General features: G+C 58.5%; 2 protein-coding genes across 3 annotated transcripts; one reads left to right on the top strand and one right to left on the bottom strand.

Annotated features, from left to right (window-relative positions):
* The first annotated feature begins 6 nt into the window (after positions 1-6).
* CAPG (capping actin protein, gelsolin like) lies at positions 7-3,200 on the top strand. The gene is made up of 8 exons (XM_027907905.1): positions 7-48; positions 122-276; positions 626-793; positions 1,285-1,434; positions 1,515-1,607; positions 2,030-2,162; positions 2,240-2,328; positions 2,418-3,200. Exons 1-8 carry the CDS (start codon positions 45-47, stop codon positions 2,481-2,483), a joined length of 858 nt encoding a protein of 285 aa, XP_027763706.1. The 5' UTR covers positions 7-44; the 3' UTR covers positions 2,484-3,200.
* A 704-nt stretch (positions 3,201-3,904) lies between these two features.
* DBNL (drebrin like) lies at positions 3,905-14,286 on the bottom strand. 2 transcript variants are annotated; one of them, XM_027907902.1, is made up of 13 exons: positions 14,156-14,285; positions 12,213-12,325; positions 11,903-11,977; positions 11,478-11,624; positions 10,777-10,854; positions 10,181-10,332; positions 9,510-9,564; positions 8,904-8,978; positions 8,682-8,784; positions 7,376-7,486; positions 6,018-6,124; positions 5,308-5,413; positions 3,905-4,996 (listed from the first exon to the last, which is right to left on the bottom strand). In XM_027907902.1, exons 2-13 carry the CDS (start codon positions 12,306-12,308, stop codon positions 4,857-4,859), a joined length of 1,245 nt encoding a protein of 414 aa, XP_027763703.1. In that variant the 5' UTR covers positions 12,309-12,325; positions 14,156-14,285; the 3' UTR covers positions 3,905-4,856. The 2 variants fall into 2 exon arrangements, with proteins under 2 accessions (XP_027763703.1, XP_027763704.1); XM_027907903.1 differs by lacking the exon at positions 7,376-7,486 and having other exon boundaries at positions 14,156-14,286.
* Between the last annotated feature and the right edge of the window lie 340 nt (positions 14,287-14,626).

The following is a 14,626-nucleotide window of genomic DNA, read 5'->3' as shown; positions in this document are numbered from 1 at the left end:
TGCTGCACAACGGGCCAGAGGAGCGCGCCCACCTCCACCTGTGGATGGGTGAGCGCCGGGGGGGGCTCTGGGGGGCTGGGGGCAGGTGGGGTTGGGTGCTCGCTCACCTGGCTGCCCACAGGCCGGGACTCCTCGCAGGACGAGCGGGGCGCCTGTGCCCTCCTCTCCACCCAGCTGAGCTCCCTGCTGGGCGAGCGCCCCGTCACCCACCGTGAGGTGCAGGGCAACGAGTCTGACCTCTTCATGGAGTACTTCCCCCACGGCCTCACCTACCAGGTACTGGGGTGCCCAGCAGCACTTGGGGTCCTCCCAGTACGCAGCACCCCAGGCAGGCTCCCAGCACCCCTGATGGGTGCTCAGCGTCCCCGCTGGGCTCTCCACACCCTCACTACTCTGCTCCATCTGCACTGAGCAAGAGGGACCCTCACCGGGTGCTGGGCACCCTCAGAAGGTGCTCAGCATCCCTGCTGGGTGCCCACATTCATGCTTGTCATCCCCACTGGGTGCTGGGCACACTGTGGGCTGCTCAGCATCCCCTCCAGGTGCTCACTATCCATGCTGGGTGTTTGCCACCCCCATTTGGTGCTGGACACCCCATGGAGTGCTGAGCCCGCTGTGCCAGCAGGAGGGCGGTGTGGCCTCAGCATTCAAGCCCGCCCGGCCCAGCCCTGGCCCTGGCCCTGCACCCAAACTGTACCAGGTGAAGGGCAAGAGGAAGATCCGGGCGAGTGAGCGAGACCCAGCCTGGGCCAGCTTCAACACCGGGGACTGCTTCCTCCTCGACCTGGGGCAGGTGAGCGCGGTGTCTTCATCCTGTCCCCATCTCTGGCCCCCAGACCCTTCCCACATCGGGGCGAGGGGGCAAGTTCAACATGTCCTGTGTGTCTCTGTGCTCTGGGGCATCCATCAGCTCACTGGGGTGTCCCTCTTGGTTGGGGCATCTGTACCTCCATAGGACTGGCTGTTTGTTCTTCTGTTGGGGTGTCTGTCATCTCTCCAAGTGCCCAGCCATCCACAGGGGTGTCTGCCTTATTTTTGGGGTGTCCTTCTGTTGGGGTGTCTGTCTCTCGGGGTGCCCACTGATCTCTTGGGGTGTCCCCCTGTCCATAGTGGGGTTTGATGGTTGGGGTGTCTGTCCATCCATCTGTGTGTCCCTCTGCCCATCGCAGCATCTTCCTGGACCAGCTTCAAGCCCAGCGGCTGCTCCATCCCCAGCCTGGCTGAGGCAGGTTGGGCACCACCGTGGGGTGGCTCTATCCCCACTGTCCCCCTCCCTGTCCCCAGACCCTTTTCGTGTGGTGTGGGGCCCAGAGCAACGTCCTGGAGCGCAGCAGGGCGCAGGAGCTGGCTGTGGCCATCCGGGACAGCCAGCGGGGTGGCAAGGCCCGCCTGGAGATGGTGGTGGACGGCGAGGAGCCACCTGAGATGATCCAGGTATGTCCTCACTGGGAGAAAAGGGAGACCTGGGTGCCCCTGGGGTGGCTCTGTGACACCCCCATCTCGTCCCCCGGCAGGTGCTGGGCCCCAAGCCCCCCTTGCAGGAGGGCAGCCCCGAGGAGGACGTGGCAGCTGACCAGAGCAACGCGGGGGCAGCTGTCCTCTACAAGGCAAGGACATGGCAGGACACCCCCATGGCACCAGGGCTGGGGGCTGGGCATGGCTGAGTGTCACCATGGTGGGCACGGGGATGGAGGTGGCCGGGGACACCATGGCGATTCCAGGATCGGGCATGGCCAGGGACAGTGCAGCAGTCCCATGGGACACACGGGACTGGGCAACACCAGGGGACACTGTGGTGGCCCCTGGGGGTACATGAAGCTGCAGACAGCCAGGGGACACTCTGCTGGTTCTATGGTGGTTCATGGCCAGCAGACACACCTTGGTGACTCAAGGGGGCTGGGCATGGCCTTGGGACACCACAGGTGCCCAGAGGCAGGCATGGATGGGGAATGCTACAGTGGCTGGGTGGGAGGACAGCGGGCTGGGGCAGCTCTGGGTGACCCCACAGTGACGTCCCCTCCATGGGCAGGTGTCAGACGCGACGGGGCGCATGGACCTGACCCAGGTGGCCGCCGGCAGCCCCTTCAGCCAGAGCCTGCTCTGCCCTGAGGACTGCTTCGTGCTGGACAACGGCGCCGGCGGGAAGGTCTACGTCTGGAAAGGTGCCTGGGGACGGGGACAAGGCGTGACGTGGGGACGGGGGCCGTGCCCAGAAGGGCTCTGACGTCCCCACCCACAGGGCGCGAGGCCAACGAGCAGGAGCGCCGGGCGGCCCTAAGGGTGGCTGAGGAGGTGATCGCCCGCATGGGGCACCCGCCCCACACACAGGTGGGAGCAGCTGCTGAGGGGGCTGGTGTGGGAAGCATCACCCCCTCCTGACCCTTGTGCCATCCCTGTCCCCACTGTTGTCCTGGCAGGTGGAAATCCTGCCCCAGGGCTGTGAGACGCCCCTCTTCAAGCAGTTCTTCACCAGCTGGAAGTGAGCAGCAGGTGCCCACGGGGCCAGTGCCCAGCCCAGGCTTATGTTGGCTGTGCCAGCTCCCTGCAACGCTTGTGCCCTGCTCAGCCATCCCTGTCACCGTGCCATCCTTATCCCCATGTCTTTGCCCATCCCATCCCTGTGCCATTGCCACTCACATCCTTGTGCGTCACGTCCTTGACAGCCCATGCCAAGCCCACGCCATCTCCACTGCTGTGCTATCCCTGTGCCTTTGCCCACCCCGTGTCCATGCCACACCCATCTCCTGCCATTCCCAAGCCCATCATCCCTGTTCCTGTGCCATTCCCTGTGTCATCCCCATGCCTTTGTCCCTCCCATGCCCACATCATCCCTGTCTGTCCCTGTGCCATCCCCATGTCCACATCTCTTCCTTCCCCATCCCCACCTCATCCCCAAGTCCAAGCCATCTCCTTCTTATGCCAACCCAATCCCCATGCCATCCCCAAACCCCTGTCATCCCTGCCCCGTGCCATCCTGTCATCCCCACTCCTTTACCCACCCTCTCTCCATCCCCATCCCTACACCATCCCAAGCCATGCCACACCCACAATAAACCTTCCCCCGCTGCTGCTGCCATAGCTGGGCCACCTGCACCCCCTGACCACCTTCCTGAGTGTGCCTGTGCCACGCTGTGCCCACCCCGTGCTCACACATCTCACCCCCTTGCCCAGGCCCTGGAGAATAAAGGGACAGTGCCACATCCTGTGTCTGGCTGCTCTGGGTGTGGTGCCAGCCCTGGGGATGGGGGGACATGAGGGGACTCAAGACAGGGCAATGGCCCTGCAGGGGACGAAGGTGTCCCCACCACCCTGGTGTGATGACACCCCACACGACACCCTGCAGGGCCACCTGTGTCACCAGCCCTCTGCCCCATGGGGTGATACCCACAGCTACAGGATGTCCCCAGGGGCTGGCAGCACCCATGGTTACCAGGAGCCCCTGTCCCTGTGTGACCATCTGACCTGAAGTGGTTGGGTAAGGTGGGAGATGGCCCATGGCTGCCAGCTGGATGCCACCCTGCATCCCCCACCTCCCCAAATCACCCGTGTCCTCAAGGCCCTGATACCTCCAAATCCCCAGTGTACCTCCATGTCCACATCCTCGAATGTCCCACCCTCTGCTCTCTCCACAGTCCCTGCATGCCTAATGTCCCCAGTGTCCCCAAAAACACCCCCAAAGCCCCTCACCACCCTGGGTACAGCCAGACCCTGGGACCCCATCACTGCTGACTGCTCCCTCCCTCATTATACCCAGATAATTAGTCTTGGAACTAATTATGCCCCCAGTTACCCATCCCTTGGCTGTCCCTGCTCAGGACAACTTGATATGACAGCACGTCTGGCATTAGGGACACCAAACCCCTGGCATTCCACCCCAATTCCCACCCACATCCTGTCAAATCCATCACCAAAGAAAAGCCCTTTTATTGTAGCTGGGGAGGGCCCGGGGTGGGGGGAGAGGGAGGGGGAAGGAGCCCAGGGGAGGGGCTCAGAGGAGCCACCAAGTTCCCCAGCACCCGTGGGAGGGGTGGGTGAGCCAGGACCCCCCGAGACCCCCAATCCCATCCTCTCCTTCTACTCCTAAAGTGACACTGGGGTGGGAAACTCAATATGGGGGAGGGGCTGGGCTTTTCCTTGTTCACAGTGAGTTTGGGGTAATGGGGGAGGTCCCACCCCCTTGGCCAGGCTGGATCTGCGCTGTAGGGGAGTTTATTCACTCCCAGTTTAAAACCCTGGAGCATGACTTGGGGAGAGGGAAGGGAAACCCTCTGGTGGGGAGAGCTGGGACGAAAACACAGGTTCACATTGGCAAGCTCAGGGTGCTCGGGGTGGTGGGGGAACAGAGCCAGGATTCAGCTCTCCTGGTGATGTCGACCCCACGGGATGCCAAAACCATTCCGATGAGCTTTGCCAGTGACATAAAATTGGGAAAGTGGCTTCTCCAGTGTGGCTGCAGCAGGTCCAAGGTCACAGGGTGAGAGAGGGCGCAGAGGGGGAGGTAATTTGTTCCCTGAAAATGCCCTGTGAGGGATTTGTCACCTCCCTCTTTCCCACTCCAAAGCCAAGGGAGGAAGGGGAGACCAGCACTGTAGGGCTCAGGTAGGATGGGACCCTTCACCCACCCAAGGGCAGCTATGGGGGACAGGGGGGCAGCACCTGGGGGGACCCTGCTGCCGAAGGAGTGGGGAATGGCACTTCACTTCGAGAGAGAGAAAGAAATAGAGAAGAAAAAGCCACACGTCATTCGGAAGAATCAGGCAGGAGCCGAGTGGTCCCAGGAGGCTGGAATGGTCCCAGGGGTCTGGAGCAGTCCCAGGGGTCTGGAGCCCCCCACCAGCCCCCCCCGCCAGCCCCCCCTACTCTATCAGTTCCACGTAGTTTGCAGGGAACATGCCAAAGTGGCCATCGGGGCCGTAGCCACGCCACCAACCCTCGTCGATCATCTCGATGTTGGTGATGATGTTCTCGGGATCGAAGGAGATCTCGGTGTCATCAGCTGGAATGGGACAGACAGAAGGAGTGGGGGTCAGACCACCTGTACCCTCCCAGCTCTGGGGTTTCCAACAAAAGAGGACTGTGGAGCTGCTGGAGCAAGTCTAAAGGAGGTCTCAGAGATGCTCTGAGGGCTGGAGCCCCTCTGCTTTGGGGACAGGCTGGGACAGCTGGGGGTGTTCACCAGGAGAAGAGAAGGTTCTGGGGAGAACTTAGAGCCCATTCCAGTGCCTAAAGGGGCTCCAATAGAGCTGGAGAGGGACTTTGGACAAGGGCCTGGAGTGGCAGGACACAGGGAAGGGCTGTGGGTCTCACCAGCCTGGTAGTCGTAGAGGGCTCGGGCACAGAGCCCCTTCCCCGCCAGGTCCGGCGGCTCCTGGTACTCCACCCCATAGTCGTACTTGGCATCATCAACTCGTTCCTTCAGGAAGGGGAAAGGGAGAACAGGAATTACCAGGAGAAGAGGAGGAGGGAGGAAAACAGCAACATGCAACACCCAGAGATACAGATCAGCCCCCTGGGGCTCAGAGACCTGTGTCCAGAGGTCCCGGGTGCCCCCCGGAATAAAATCTGGGCTCTGGGAAGGTCCCGCCACATTTCCCTGCCATGGGACCCAGGAGACCAAACTATCCCTAAGCCCAAGAGCCAAGGTGGCCACCTCTCCAGTCAGCACTGATCCCTGTCCCTTGAGATCTCATCCCAACAAAACCACTGGAGACCAGTGGCAGACAACCCATCTGGAATCTGATCCTTATCCCTTGGGGATAACTCACAGCAGCTGGATGGACCTGGAGTACGGGATAGGTGCCAGGGGCTCAGCACCAGTGTTTCCCACTGGGAGCACTGGGAAGGGATGCAGCAGCACTCCCTCACCAGGCAGATGCATCTGAGTGCACCTGAGCTCCAGGGTTTATCCTACTGATTTTAGCCCAGTAAAGGGTTCCAGATCCATCCTAAAAGATAAAGCCACACCCTCCCACATGGATCCTGGTCCCTCCTCAGGGGTCCCTTCCCCCCAGACTCACCTGGGGGGGTTCCTCGTAGATGGCTGAGGGCTCTGGTGGCTCCTCGTACAGATTCGTCTCTTCCACACGGGACACCGGGACACCAGAATTGTACCCGGAGTCTCGTCCTGAGGAGGAACATGGGATCTGTCACCAAAATCATGCCCTGTTCCCTCGTCCATCTGGCTCCTGCTCCAAGCTGGAGTGACACCACATTCCTGGTAGAAGCTGGGTGTCCCCCAGATCTCCTATCCAGCCAGGGAATGCTTGCCCCACGCTTGGACCATGGGATGGGGCAGGCAGGAAGCACAGAAGAGAGCAAGCAGGGGTTTAGGGAGCAACGAAAAGGACAAGGCAGAGATCCAGGATCTCCAGCAGGGAAGGGATAAACTCACTCCAGATGAACCATGTTCCCATGGAGGGGAAGGGCTGGAGTGGAAGCCCTGGCCAAGAGCAGCATCTAGTGGTGATGGTGGCCTGGGGACACCGGAGCATGGCCCTGGTCCTCAGCACATCCCTTCCCTGGGCCTCACTTCAGTGCCCCTAAACCCCACCTCGTCATCCCTGGCCCTCACCTCCTCCCAGGGAGGGTGGAACTAGATGGTCCTTCAGATCCCTTCCAACCCAAACCAACCTGTGATCCCATGATTCAGGGACAAGGCCAACCCTCAGTGCCACCCACAGCACATGGGGAGACCTCTGGGCACAGCCAGCCCTCTTCTGGAATCGCTCCCAGCCCCAAACCTCTGGGAAGTGGCTAAGCAGGGACACCTTCCACTAGCCCAGGTTGCTTCAAGCCCCATCCAACCTGCTTTGAACATTTCCAGGGATGGGGCAGCCACAGCTTCTCCAGGCAGCCTGTGCCCGGGCCTCCCCACCCTAACAGGGAAGAATTTCTTTCCAGTATCCCATCTAACCCTGCCCTCTGGCAGTGGGAAGCCATTCCCCCTTGTCCTGTCACTCTGTGGCCGTGTACTGGTCTTTACTGGGACAGGGAAACAGCCCAGCCTAACTCTGGAGTTGGAAAACCTGCACAGGGGCCTCAGCTGTGTCTCAGGGCACTTTGGGAAAGTCCAAGTGCGACTGTCAAAGCCCCTGTGGTGTGGAGGGGGCTGGGGTTGCTCGGAGCTGAATTCCAGCCTTTCAGCAGGAGAAATCCTCAGCCCCTGGAGACTGAGACTTGGGCTGAGGACTAGGAGGAACCATCCTCATCCTCAGCATCACACTCAGCCCAGGCTGGAGACAAACACGGGGGTTCCTGGCCCAAGGAATGGGAAAAACAGATGGAAGTCTCCAAGCCAGGCCTCAACATGCCCAATTTTGTGGAATCTATTTGGAAAGATGCGGAGAAAAGCTTTGGGAGGGAGCCAAGCACGTACCTGCTGCAGGTACTGGGGAGGCTGGTGGTGACCCCCAAACATCCCTGCTGGGCGAGGCAGGACTGGGCACAGAGTTCACCTCCTTCTGCAGGAACGGGCTGCGGAGCTTCCCTGGGAAAGGAAACTAAGGGGCTGCAGGAGCTGAGCAGGCAGCAGGACTCCCAGCCCATGACTGCACCCAAGGGTGCTGCTGAGTCACCCCCCCAAGCAGGATTTTCCAGCTCTAATCCTGGTTGTGGAAAACAAGTTTGGCAACTGATTACAGCAGCAGCAGCCAACAGAAATTGTGAAAAAAAAAAAAAAAGAAGGATTTGGGGGGAGGAAGAGGAGCTGTGAGACCCTGCCACTGGCTCTCCAGGGTGATTTTTGGAGCACTGTGAATGCCACAGACATCAGACTGGGAGGAGATGATGCAAACTGGTTTCTGCCAGTGCACTTCCTGTGGCAGGAGTGAACTGTGCACTGTTATCTCCCCATCTCCACCTCCAAACCAAACAAAAGCTGAGGACAATTCTCAGACAAACCCTACCAGCACCAAGTCTCCAGCCTACCCTCACCTCTGAGTCTGATCAGTGCCAGGGTATTTATCTCCTTTTCCTCCATGAAAACCATCAAATCCTAACGAAATACCTCAAAATCATCATCTCCCCCTGATGTTTAACCAGCAAAAGGGACACTTTCCCAGTGTGGTGTTCCTTCCTCTCCCACCCATGCCTTGCCTGCCCAGGGAAGAAGGGATTTGTGCTCCCATCCCCAGGTAAAAGTGATCATTCATTGAATCAATGTAAGGTGTTTTGGAGGGGGTTGGACTGAGGAGGAGGAGGAGGCAGTCACCCAGGGGTGTCGTGCGCTCACAGTGACTTCCTCAGCCACTCTCAGCTCTGGTTTGCAAACTTCCTGGTTTCTATCAGAGAGATTGAATCAGGCTCCTCCAACATCCTGCTTGGCTGGGGCAATGCAGAAATCTGGGCAGAACTTTGCACAGTTGGGATAGATTGCTACAGTGGTGTCTTTCTGGTGTCAATGTATCGAACTTCCATTGAAAAAAATGAAATTTAGGGTTCAGAAGGGAAGGCAGAGGATGGAAAACTTCTGTCTTGGTGGTTAAAATTGGCACAGCTGGAACCTCACTTCGGAAAATGGCAGGAGCGGGGGTGGGACACCACGGCAAAGAACATCGATGTGATGAGAGCTGCCCGTTCTCAGCCCAAACAGTGGCCTCACTGCCCCACTGGGACCCCACTAGGACACAGTGAGGGACTGGGGCTGGCCCCCACCACCTTCCCCGTGTCCCCTCACACCGTACCTGGCTGGGCTGGTGTCCCTGTGTCCCCTGGCCCCGCTCTCTCCCTCTGCTTGAAGATGTCTCGGGGGTTCACGGCTCTCTGTGCAATCAGAGTCGCAGCCTCCTGCCCAGGGGAAGGGCCCAGATCCCATGTCAAGGCCACAGGGCAGCAGGGGGGGCAGAGCCGAGGCAGACACCCCCCCAGAGCGCTCTGGGCCCCAGCTCTGGCTCCCGGCTCCATACCTGGGCTTTCTCCACCGACTCGCTTCTCTTGAAGCCCTTCCTCTGCTGGCTCTCGTACTCCTCAGCCTGCTCCTTCTGCAGCACAGGAGAGGGGCTGGGTGCTGAGCCAGCCCACTCTGGATGCATCCAGCTGCTCCAGCCCCATCCAGTTCCTTCCAGCATCATTCTATCCCTTTCCTGCCCCTTCTGCCCACTCCAGCCCCCTCCAGCCCCATCCTGCCTCCTCTGGACCCAAAGGACTGACATGGTAAGGGAGGGTGAATGGAGAGGAAACCCTGGATCTGGGAGGGAGGTTGAGAAAAGGGACTTGGTTTCATGGAATCATGGAATGGTTCAGATTGGAAAAGCCCTCTGAGATTATCAAGTCCAACCATTTCCCCATCACTGCCAAGGCCACCCACGTGCAACACCCACATGTCTTTTAAATCCTCCCAGGGATGGGGACTCCACCACTGCCCTGGGCAGCCCTTTACCACGAAGGAATTTTCCCAATATCCAACCTAAACCTCCCCCGTGCAACCTGAGGCCATTTCCACTTGTCCTATCCCAGGTCCCTATCCCCTCCATCACAGATAAACCATGCCTGGGGCCAATGCCAGAGCTCACCCATTGCTGCTGCTCCCTGTCCCTGTTCTCAGCCTCCTGCTGCTGCTGGAGTCTCCTGTGGGGACAAACTGGGGTTAAAACCAAAGATTTGGGACCTCAGGCCATTGCAGCTCCCTGGGAAGAGCACGGGAAGGATGTGCCCCTCACTTTGGGGCCAGATGAGGAGTCACAGGTCACCCTTGGAGAGAGGGACATTTTGAGAGGAGCAGGAGCAGCTCCAAATATTGGGATCAATCCAGAGAAATCTCTTCCTCAGGGATATGGACATGAGCATCCAGATGTGGGGGCCAAGCCGACTTCCCTGCAGTCCCTCAGGGCTTAGATCCCCCCAAAGCCAGCCTGGACCTCCAGCACCCCAAAACAAGGGGCCAGAGGTGTTAGGAAGGAGTTTGGAAAGCAAGAGAGGGATCAGTGGGCAGGGAGAGCGAGGGAGATGTTCCCTCCACCCCAGAGCAAAATCCCCTCCACATATGCTCCCTTAGAAGAGATTTCCTGGGATTGCAGGAATTCCAGCAGTGAGGAATGCATGGACAGGATCCACCATTCCCTGAGGAATAACCTCCACAGGAGTCAGGACAGCTCAGAGATGTGGTGACAAGGATACCCAGCACCACCGAGAGATCCCAGAGGGCAGGACGGCCTCTCGGAATCATTCCCGACATCCCACTCACTTCTGGGCTTCGATTTCACTGGATCTGGCTTTAAACCTCTGCTCCCTCCCTGCCGCCTCCTGCAGCTCCCGCTCCCGCCGCTCCCGCTCCAGCCGCTGCCGCTCCTCCTCCGCCCTCCTCTTCTCCTCCAGCCGCCGGTTCTCCTCATCCTTCTGAGAGCACACAGGCACAAGGGGTGGGGGTCACGCTGCCCCCAGCCCTCTGCATCCAGGATACCCCAGGGCTCGTGGTGCCCGTGATCCTTCGCCAGCCAGAAGGTTCACACATTATTAAACCCCAGGAAAACCCAACGTGGAAGGGGAAGGAAACACAAGGCAGCCTTCAGAGGGGACAAAAATCAGTGTTCTCACCCAAACAGGGTACCCCGTGCCCACACCAGCAGCCCTGAGCCAAATTCAGATGAGAAAAAGGAGCACCTTCCCCTTCAAGACTCAGCCCCTCCTCCCAGAGCACCCGAAGGCAGCAGCTCTGCACTTCCCTGAGCTCTGGAGCTCTGATTCCAGGCAGCATTCCCCGATTCCCAGACAGGAACACAGCACGTGGAGAGTAATCTCCAGCTAAATCCGAAGGCTTCGTGCTCTGAGGCACATGCTCACCTCTGCTTTGGCCCAGAAATTATCCTTATTGACCCGCTTGATTTCGGACATCGCGTTTGTCTTCTGGTAGACGGAGCCCTGGGCGGGGGAAAGGCACAGACAAATCACCATTTTTGTATTTTTTGTCAAAAATCAGCCCAAATCAGCACAGTCTGGACTTCTTAGAAGAAGCTCCTATAACCTGATGCTTTGCCCCAAAATTTAAAGAAGGGCTGGGTGAGGCCAGTGATGTCTCCATTGCCAAAAATGGGGAATTGCAGGCCCTGGCACAGGTTGCCCAGAGAAGCTGTGGCTCCCCCAGCACTGGAAGTGTCCAAGGCCAGGTTGGACAGGGCTTGGAGCAACCTGGTCTTGTGGAAGGTGTCCCTGCCATGGCAGGGGGGTGGAACTGGGTGGGCTTTAAGGTTCCTTCCAACCCATCCCAGGATTCCATGCTCCAAACGTGCCCTGTCAGTGTAAACTCATTGCCTCTTGTCTCGTCACTCTGGGTCCTTGTTCAAAGTCCCTCTCCAGCTCTCTTGGAGTCCCTTTAGGCACTGCAAGGGGCTCTAAGATCTCCCTGGAGCCTTCCCTTCTCCAGGTTGAATATTCCATGGACATACCAATGTTCAGGGAGCCACTTCCACTACTGGATGATAGTGGTCCCAGACTTTCCCCCCATCCAGAGGGGCCACCCCAAAACCCTCACAGATTCAACTCACCACGGGAGCCTGAGGCCCTGAGTCCTGGAACTTGCTGCTCTCCTTGTGGAAGTTGTAGTTGGCTCCAGAGGCCTTGGCCACTTTCTCCATGATGAGTTCAGGCTCCACATCCTCCTCTGCCCGGGCGTTGATGGTGACATGTGCCCCCTGAGCAGAAACCACCAGTACAGGGGTGAAGGGGTCACTCTGGGAACCCACAAACTCACCACCCCGCCCTGGTGCGTCCTGTCTGCACTCCCAGAGCCCCCAGGGGAAGGAAAAGGGTTCTGGTGAGATGGAGAAAATCTTGAGACAGATTTTCTGGGCAACCTGGTCTAGCAGGTGTCCCTGCCCATGGCAGGGGGCTGGAACCGAATGGTCTGTAATATCTCTTCAACTCAAACCATTCCATGATTCCCTAAGGGAGGACATGGGGAGGATCAGACCTTGAGGAAGTTGGCCACGGTGCTGACGTGGTTGGCGCAGGCTCCTTTCCGCACGTCATTGACACCTTCACCTGTCTGCAAAGAGAAACCATCAGCTCACCTGAGCCATTCCCAGCTGGATCCACAGCAGCAGCACCTGGATCGAGTCTGAGTCTCTCTCCAGATCTTTTGGAGGCTCTTCAGGCACTGGAAGGGGCACTGAGGTGTCCCCAGAACCTTCTCTTCCCCAGGTTGGACACCCCCAGCTCTCCCAGCCTGGCCCCAGGGCACAGGGGCTCCAGTTCCCTCCCCCAGCTCCATCCCCACTCACCCAGTTGACCAGGACGTATTTGGGCAGCCCGGAGTTGGGATCCTTCACCCGGCAGAAGCCGTACATCACCTTCCCGCTGTTGAGCTCCTCCACCATCTCCTCCAGCCCCCCGTCTGCCCCAGGAGGAAGGAGAGAGGTGAATCCAGCCCATTCCATACACATGGTGGGAACAGCCAAACCCATGGAGGCTGCAACCTCCCAGCCCCTTATTCCCTGGAGATTATCCCTGTGAGACTTCGGCTTGTCCTACCACAGGAACGTCTCAGACTCCCCAGTTTTTACCCTTGTCCTTCCATTACCTGATCATTTGTCATCCACATGATCATTTGGGAGCCAAGCCCCAGCCTTCTCTCACCCACCCCCACTCTCAGCAGCCTTCATCCCCCAGTTCCTCTTCCTCAGGCTTTCACAAACCCCATACAGAAAAATCCTGGATCCGTAACCAAGCGAAGGGATGGCAGAGAAGGGGAAGAAGCTGCTCACACCCCCAGATTAATTAGAGGCTTTAATGAGAGCAGGCAGCTGCCAGCTCTGCCCACAGGTTCCTGCACAAAACCACACTCCAGCGAGCACCGGCATGGCCGGAAAACACCTCAGTGAGGGCGGGAATGGTGCTGGGAAGTGGTGGAGGAACTGGCTGAGCCTTGTTCCTGCTTTGTCAGACAGGAAGTAGAGAAGGAACCAAGAGGGCGACATGGGGTAAGGCCCTGCTTGTCCATCTCCTGCCCCGACACTTCCCTCACTGTTAAACCCACCCAGAGTGGTCTCAGGGTCAGACTTGGGGGCTCAGAAGTGAATCCCAGGGGGAAAATCCTATACAGGGTTCAGGCAGGGCTTGGGTGAGCAAAGGGAAGGGCACAGCATCGCTCCCACTATGACAAAAAACCACCAGGAAAGGAGGAAAACTACCAAAAACTCACACTCTCATCTCAAAAAAATTACTCCAGACCACAATTCCCCCTGCACTGGATTGTCAGAGCCCTGAACAGGGGGAAAAGAGCCACTGAGCCTCATCACCCCTGGCAGGACGGGCACAGCCCAGCCTGGCTCGCTCCACACTGCAGGAGCACCCAGATCGTTTCCCTCTCCCTATTAAATATTTATGCTTTGCCTCTAAATTTGGCTCCAAACGCAGCAGGGAAGCTGAAGGCTGGAGGCCTGAAGCCGGTCGGGTGAGTGCTGGCATGGAAGGACACGACAGGAATGCTGGGGGGAGAAGGGATCTGTGGGGAGCTCGGGGCACACCCTCTGCAGCTCCCCAAACCCCTCATTTGTGGCCTCAACAAGAGCTTTTCCTGAACAGAATTCCCCAGCACCATGGCCCTGGCTCCGTAGGCTCTGCCAGGTCCTAGAGGACATATCAGAAACTTCCACAGAGCTCTGTGGGTTGGGAGAAACACCTGGTAATTAGGGAAGAAGCCAGGGAGGGATGAGAGGATACAAAGCCCTAGAGTGGGGAAACCCTCCTGGATGCACTGCTTCCCAATAGTTTTGGCTTCCCAGCCAGGAGTGTTTCAGTGGGAACCAGCAGTCAGATAAAAAATACCAAAAAAAATAGTGGGAAGCAGAGAATTGGATGTGAGGGGCTTTAGGAGCATTTAGCTGGGAGTCCCAGCTGGGTGAATGGCTGGAGCGCCACGTGGTCCTGCCTAAATCCGGGATCTCAAATACTTCAGAGGTGCACAGAGCAACCAGGGTCCAAACTCTGGATCCTTTGGAAAAGAGGAAGATGAAAGGGGAGGAGAAGCAGAGCTGCTCCGTATTCCTCGCTTCCAAATCACACTGTCCTGACACAGCTCCCACCCTAGTCCAACCACCAAGGGCACTCCCCAAAACACCCTCAGGGGTTAAAAACTCCCTGGCATCCCAGGTGGGTAGAGTGAGATGAGCCCTGGAAGCTCCCAGACTCACAGGAATGGGGGGACAGACCCCAATATTCTCACCTCCAGAGCCGGCCACTCGCAGATCATTGCTGTTGCCTTCATAGGTGAACAGAGCCCTACAATTAAGGCGGAAATGGGATTTTTATCCAGTTTTATCCAGCACGGTGCCCATCTGGGATGTCCACACACCCCTGACACCCCCTGAAGCAGAGAGCCCCACAGAGACCCCCACCCCACACACTGCCCACCTCACAGTCCAGGGACTTACTGATCCCCCCAGACACCCCAACAGCCCTGATCCCCTCTATACACCTCACAGCCCCTTACACAACCCCACAGCACCCCCTACACACCCACGACCCCCTCACACAACCCACATCCCTGATCCCTTCTGTATGCCCCACATGCCCCCCAAGCACCCCCACACTCCCTGACACTCCACATCCCCCCCACTGGCGGATTTAGGCTGGCCCAGCCCTAAATCTTCCCCCAGATCACCCATTCCCACTCATCCGTTTCACCTCCACCCCT

The sequence above is a fragment of the Empidonax traillii genome, unplaced genomic scaffold, assembly GCF_003031625.1.
Source record: "Empidonax traillii isolate 1590-97213 ecotype Southwest subspecies unplaced genomic scaffold, ASM303162v1 scaffold1569:size99645, whole genome shotgun sequence".
Taxonomy (NCBI): Eukaryota; Metazoa; Chordata; class Aves; order Passeriformes; family Tyrannidae; genus Empidonax; species Empidonax traillii.
Note: the sequence above shows the minus strand (reverse complement) of the source record. Positions and strands in the feature narration are given on the sequence as shown.

What these genes read in the sequence shown, in the direction of transcription:
- CAPG (XM_027907905.1), top strand. An exon ending in TCCTCCTCGACCTGGGGCAG is followed by an intron (nt 794 to 1,284) that starts GTGAGCGCGGTG and finishes CCCTGTCCCCAG; the next exon opens with ACCCTTTTCGTGTGGTGTGG. An exon ending in GAAGGTCTACGTCTGGAAAG is followed by an intron (nt 2,163 to 2,239) that starts GTGCCTGGGGAC and finishes CCCCACCCACAG; the next exon opens with GGCGCGAGGCCAACGAGCAG.
- DBNL (XM_027907902.1), bottom strand. Translation starts at nt 12,308, where the DNA reads ATGGTGGAGGAGCTCAACAGCGGGAAGGTGATGTACGGCTTCTGCCGG. An exon ending in AGTGAAATCGAAGCCCAGAA is followed by an intron (nt 9,565 to 10,180) that starts GTGAGTGGGATG and finishes TTGTCCCCACAG; the next exon opens with GAGACTCCAGCAGCAGCAGG. An exon ending in CCTCTACGACTACCAGGCTG is followed by an intron (nt 4,997 to 5,307) that starts GTGAGACCCACA and finishes GTCCCATTCCAG; the next exon opens with CTGATGACACCGAGATCTCC.